The sequence below is a fragment of the Notolepis coatsorum genome (assembly GCF_963971535.1).
Source record: "Notolepis coatsorum genome assembly, chromosome: 18".
Classification (NCBI taxonomy): Eukaryota; Metazoa; Chordata; class Actinopteri; order Aulopiformes; family Paralepididae; genus Notolepis; species Notolepis coatsorum.
Window position 1 is genome coordinate 19,902,491 of NC_140182.1, and position 5,830 is coordinate 19,908,320.

General features: G+C 43.3%; 1 protein-coding gene across 1 annotated transcript in view; it reads right to left on the reverse strand.

Annotated features, from left to right (window-relative positions):
* Positions 1–4,760: 4,760 nt before the first annotated feature.
* The window catches only part of slc10a3 (solute carrier family 10 member 3), a 2,599-nt gene continuing 1,529 nt past the window's right edge, over positions 4,761–5,830 (reverse strand). Inside the window, exon 1 of the mRNA XM_084335574.1 lies at positions 4,761–5,830. This exon is cut by the window's right edge and continues 1,529 nt beyond it. Coding sequence (XP_084191700.1) covers positions 5,391–5,830 — 440 coding nt within the window. The 3' untranslated portion in view covers positions 4,761–5,390.

Below are 5,830 nucleotides of genomic sequence, written 5' to 3' on the forward strand. Positions count from 1 at the left end.
GCGAGCACAGAAAGACTCAGAAGAAGCTTCTATCCCCAGGCCATCAGGCTGCTAAACGAACAATGAACACTACACAACAACAACAACCATCAAACGCACATAGCACACACATCCACACGCACACACTCACTTTAAACAAACACACTGTAGCACCCACTCCACACACTTTATAGCACACACTCACTTTAAACAAACACACTGTAGCACCCACTCCCCACACTTTATATTTATTGATGAAGGATTGCACTACAACTCGTACACCTTACTGTAAATTGTACCTAAATTGTACCTCATCCCATTTCTGCTTTGCACTATATAGTACTGTACATTAGTACACTGCATAGTATTGTATATTATATGGTAACTCAGTTACGTCTATTCTGCATCGAACATTGTACTGTACATATGTCTATACTGAACACTGTGACCTCATTTTCTACTTCTAAATTACATGCTATACTATGTTATTTGATACTATCTTGTCTAGCACAGTCTCTGGAGCATAACAGTAAGAAGCATTTTGTATGAAAGTATTCTGTACTTCTGTATGACAACTATTAAAGAAACTTGAACCAGTACAGGCACACACACACATACATACACACACACACACACAGACATGGCACATGTACTTTCCCTTGTGTGGATATAGAATGACATACTGTCACCTGAGGCACGAGTCCTACGGACATGTGAGACGCTTGACAAAATAAGATTTACTTACAGTCTGACTTTGATTAAGTTGAGGAGTAACAAAATACTGTAAGTAGTAGTGAGCAGTAGTGGTGTGTGTGTGTGTGTGAGTGTGTCTGTCCGTGTGTGTGTGGGGGGGAGGGGCAATCCCTTTCAAAAGGAAGATTACTGCCAACAAGAGACTAAAAATAGCCTCCGACAGTAGGTGTCCCCCGTTAATGAGGGACATAAAATGTAAAAATTTATCAAATCTGAAAGCACTTGCTATGCAGGGGAGGAAACACAGAGACTCCACAATAAGCTGTTGGCTGTGAGGACAGGGTCACGCTTTTTTTCAAACAGGTTCCAGTTGTAACACAACCTTTGTAACTTGTAGATAAGGATATAATTGAGGATAAACCATAGGATGAACCCACCAACACTTCGTTTACTCGTTATTCTGTTTGTGAAATAAAGTTTACCCACCTTTTTTAATTTATATACATTTACATTTAGTCATTTATCCAAAGCGACTTACAAATTGTGTACAACAACTCTGGCAGCTAAGGGTAAGAGGTATTGTTCATTTAGCAGTACCAAACTTCAGTGCTACACTCTGAGTGCATAGTAGTATACTATAGACATATTAGCATAGTAGGTAGTAGTATCGGCATAGTACATAGTAGATAATAGTATAGTAGACACTGCAGCCTACTCTGCCTTTTCAGTCACCCAATTAAGCAAACCAATGGGAGTGGAATCTAGTCAGAAAATGCCCACTGAGTTTCGGCCAGTTCAAACCAGCAACAGAATTGAAACCAGTTCAAACCAGCTATCAGAATTTAAACCAGTTAACATCAAATCCTGTAGATATAACAATTTAACTCCCATTTAGCAGCTAGAATGATGTTACATCTGTTGATGTTTGGTTCACAATATAATAAGTAATAAAAGCTTTATGATTTAAATAACTCAAGAGATTATAGTAAGTAGTATCAGATGAGATTGATGCAAGTTACATGAAAATAGGGTATTTCTGAGGAACATAATTCCACGGATGTCTGTAGTATCGTAGTGACGGCAATCCCCAAGGACTTGTCCCAAAAGAAAGCTGTTCTAAACTGGGGTGCACGCCAATACATCGAGACATAGTTGTATTTATTATCATTATAATTATTGAATTCCACGGATGTCTGTAGAATCGAAGTGACACAATCCCCAAGGAAAGCCATTAAAAACACAGGCGCACACCAGTCTGTCCGACTTATGACTGCCTTTTCGAGTTTGTAAATCCTAAATAAATCCTACAACGAATTTACAATATGAAGCCATACGAGAATGCCGATGCAGTACATAAATCGAGTTACGAAGGAATTCCTTGATAACTTTCACGTATGTCCGTTCGAGAATGAGGACCAATGTTGTCACACATTATCAAAAAATGGTAAGTTAGTTAGAGTGAGAGTGTTGTTAGAGTTAGAGTGTTGTGTTCATTCATCGTTAAAGACAGTAGAGGTTGAGCATTTTCTTGTGATATATCACATTCACACTCCAGATGATTTGGAATGACTTTGTGAATACGTGGGTTGCTAAAAAAGATTGTTATATGGTTCGTGCTCCCTGGAGTAACATGTTACCAAACCTCCAATCAAACCAGAATGACTCATGTCCGCTTGTCGTTTAGAAAAACAATAACAAAACTACAGACAGCTTTTACTCTGCCCAAAATACTATGAAACTCACGCAACTTCACACCATTCTCATAGAAAAGCTAACAAAGCAGTCTGCCTGCCCATGGGATGAAACATTGTTTTATGCAATTTCATGAGTTTTAAAAGCTGAGGTCAGAGGAATATTCTGACCTCTTGTGTGGGGTTTCCTGCCAAACATAATAGAATGGGAGCTCCTATACAACTGACCGTAAACTCTGAACAGCACTGATGTGTGATGATCCACTGTTCAAATGTGGTTGGAATGATTAAAATGGCCAGGATCACAGTCAGTAGGCATAATGAGCTCATTGACAAAAGTGGGATTCTGTGATGAATGGGACTTTGTTTCGAAATAAACAGGATTTTAAATGAAAACTTGACCCCAGCCAAATGCTCTTACAATTTTGCTTCATTCTACTAGCCCCATTGGCTGGTAATCACCCTGTGTTCGATAACTATTTTCTACTGTAAAAATTACTTTTACAGATTATGCCCATCCACCCCCCTGAGGGACTCCGCCGGAGAGCAGACCTCTAGTGAACTGATGTCACCCAGAGGAGAACAGATCTCTAGTGAACTGATGTCACCCAGAGGAGAGCAGACCTCTAGTGAACTGATGTCACCCAGAGGAGAGCAGACCTCTAGTGAACTGATGTCACCCAGAGGAGAGCAGACCTCTAGTGAACTGATGTCACCCAGACAACAGACCTCTAGTCTAGTGAACTGATGTCACCTAGAGGAGAGCAGACCTCTAGTGAACTGATGTCACCCAGGAGAGCAGACCTCTAGTGAACTGATGTCACCCAGAGGAGAGCAGACCTCTAGTGAACTGATGTCACCCAGAGAACAGACCACTAGTGAACTGATGTCACCCAGACAACAGACCTCTAGTCTAGTGAACTGATGTCACCCAGAGGAGAGCAGACCTCTAGTGAACTGATGTCACCCAGAGGAGAGCAGACCTCTAGTGAACTGACGTCACCCAGACAACAGACCACTAGTGAACTGATGTCACCCAGAGAACAGACCTCTAGTCTAGTGAACTGATGTCACCCAGACAACAGACCACTAGTGAACTGATGTCACCCAGAGAACAGACCTCTACTCTAGTCTAGTGAACTGATTTCACCCAGAGAGAACAGACCTTTAGTGAACTGCGGAAATTATTTCATCAACCGTTTCTTCAACTTTCCTCTAGTTGGACCTCAACTAAAGACAGCATCTTTCCTGCGCCTCCCTCTCAGCCTACTACCCTCTCAGCTGCAACCACACACACATATTCAGTTCCCACCGACTGCAAACTAATATTTGACTTGCTGTTGTGCTTATGGTTAATAATAATGGTCAAGAAGACAACAATTGTAGTCATGACACACGACGTGCTCTGTAGGGACGAAAAATCAATGACCCGGAAGGAACAGGTTATTGATATATGAAGGCGAGTGGAGTGGAGGGGGGACTGGCTCCTAGCGATCATATTCCTCTTCCAACCATCCCTGGCTGCTTACAAGAAACAAGAGAGGAATCCTCCTCTACTTGGAGGGCGGCGCAGGAGCCAACGTACATCAATATTGGCAAAGGCTCTTACACCAAACAGCCAACTTCAGCCTCCCGGCTTAAGTGTGGTGCTACATTCCCCACGGCCTAGTCACACACACACACAGCTCCCAAAACCAGACACTAGTTTTCCATTACAAACGCTCTCAGAAACTCACTAATGAAAAGGACATCGGGGCCCGCTGCTCTTAAAGCAGCTGCAGAGAGTAAACAGGAAGTGCGCTCTCTTACATAAAAGTGCCTTCCATATAAAAATATCCCCCCTCCCCCCCCTGTATTGTTCCCTGCCTCCTACCTTCCCTCCCACAGGCCTCAAAACCATTCTTCTGCCAGGAAGCGAATTATTACGCCTTGTTCACATATTTAAAATTCTGCACCTGGTGACAATCATTGACTAGAGCACGTTTGTACCTTCACACATGTACAGGCGTCGACTTCTGAACCTTCTGGAGATGGCTGATAAAACGTTGCACCTTGTCCCGCCGTGTAATCTACTAATCTGCAGCGGTTAAAAGGGGCGGAATGGTTTCGATTCATATACCGTGAGCCTGTGCCAATGTATTCTATCTACCACAAACGTATAATATACAATGCAAACAAGTCACTTGCAAATGAACCTGAGCAGGAATAACATAGCCACGGACAAATGTTCCGACAGACACACATCCTGGTTACAGAGATATAAATATACTCTGATGAGATATAGTGTATGCATGCACAGGCCACCTGTACAATCAATTATAATCATCCATTTGACATAACTGGCATTCCGAACATACTCCTCTGACAAACTTAAAGGCTGCTTTTGATGATGCGTTTTTATTAATAATTTTTTACTCGTTCCTCTCTTTTTTTTTTGTATTCAAGTACATGGATTCTTCAATCCAGGAAACAATCAGTAGCAATACTTTCGAAAACAGCATTGAATTCCTGCTCATCCCAACAAACAATCCCACATTTTCCAAAAAAACACCCCTCCCCCTTCCTAAGACACATAAACCTTTTGTAAACATGATACAAATCAATCTCGTTTGTTTAGATTTTTTGTTCTTTTTTCAATTACAAAAAAGGAAAATCTGGTAGAAAAATATCTTTTTCTTCTATAGGTATTTCTCTTCGTATGCATATTTACATTAGGTACCTCTCAGTACAATCTGATTTAAAAAGGACAAAACTGTAAAAGAAACACAAGAAGGTCTTAAGGGGATAAAAGGCCTTTGGTTTTCATGAAAAATAACAAAACCTAAACACATTAAGGATCCCAAAAAGTCAGTGTCCTGTATGACAACAGTGCTGATTGGATTGTTGATTGATTTGCCTCTTTGCCTTCCATTCTGTGCGATTGGCAGCTCAGACTACGGGACGTACCCATATCTTTCCACAGGTTCAGGTTTTTTTTTTTTATTCTAAGGGTTCAGAACAACAACAAAAAAAGACCACAGGCTACAATCAGGTGTCAGTCCTGGGGGCGGCGGCGGGCAGAGCGCAGAGCCGCCGGTGGGCGAAGTGGCCGAGGACGATGAGCAGCATCTCCGACGTGCTGCTGAGCGCCACGATGAACGGCGCCTGCGACGCAAAGTCCGCCTCCACCCGCCGGAAGGACAGCTGCATGACGGCGAGGGCCAGGAGGCTGTTCTGGACGCCCACCTCGATGCTGACAGTCTTCCGCTGCGGCACCGCCAAGCCCGCCGCCTTGGCCAGCACCGCCCCCACCACCAGGCCGAACACGGGCACGGTCACCCCGACCGCCACGATCTGAGGCCTGACGTTGGCCAGGATGGACGAGCCCATCTGGTAGGCCATGAAGATCCCGCCGACGATGAGCACGAAGCTGAACGGCCGTATGAGAGCCAAGAGGACCCGGGTGAGGGACGGCAGCCGCAGCTTGA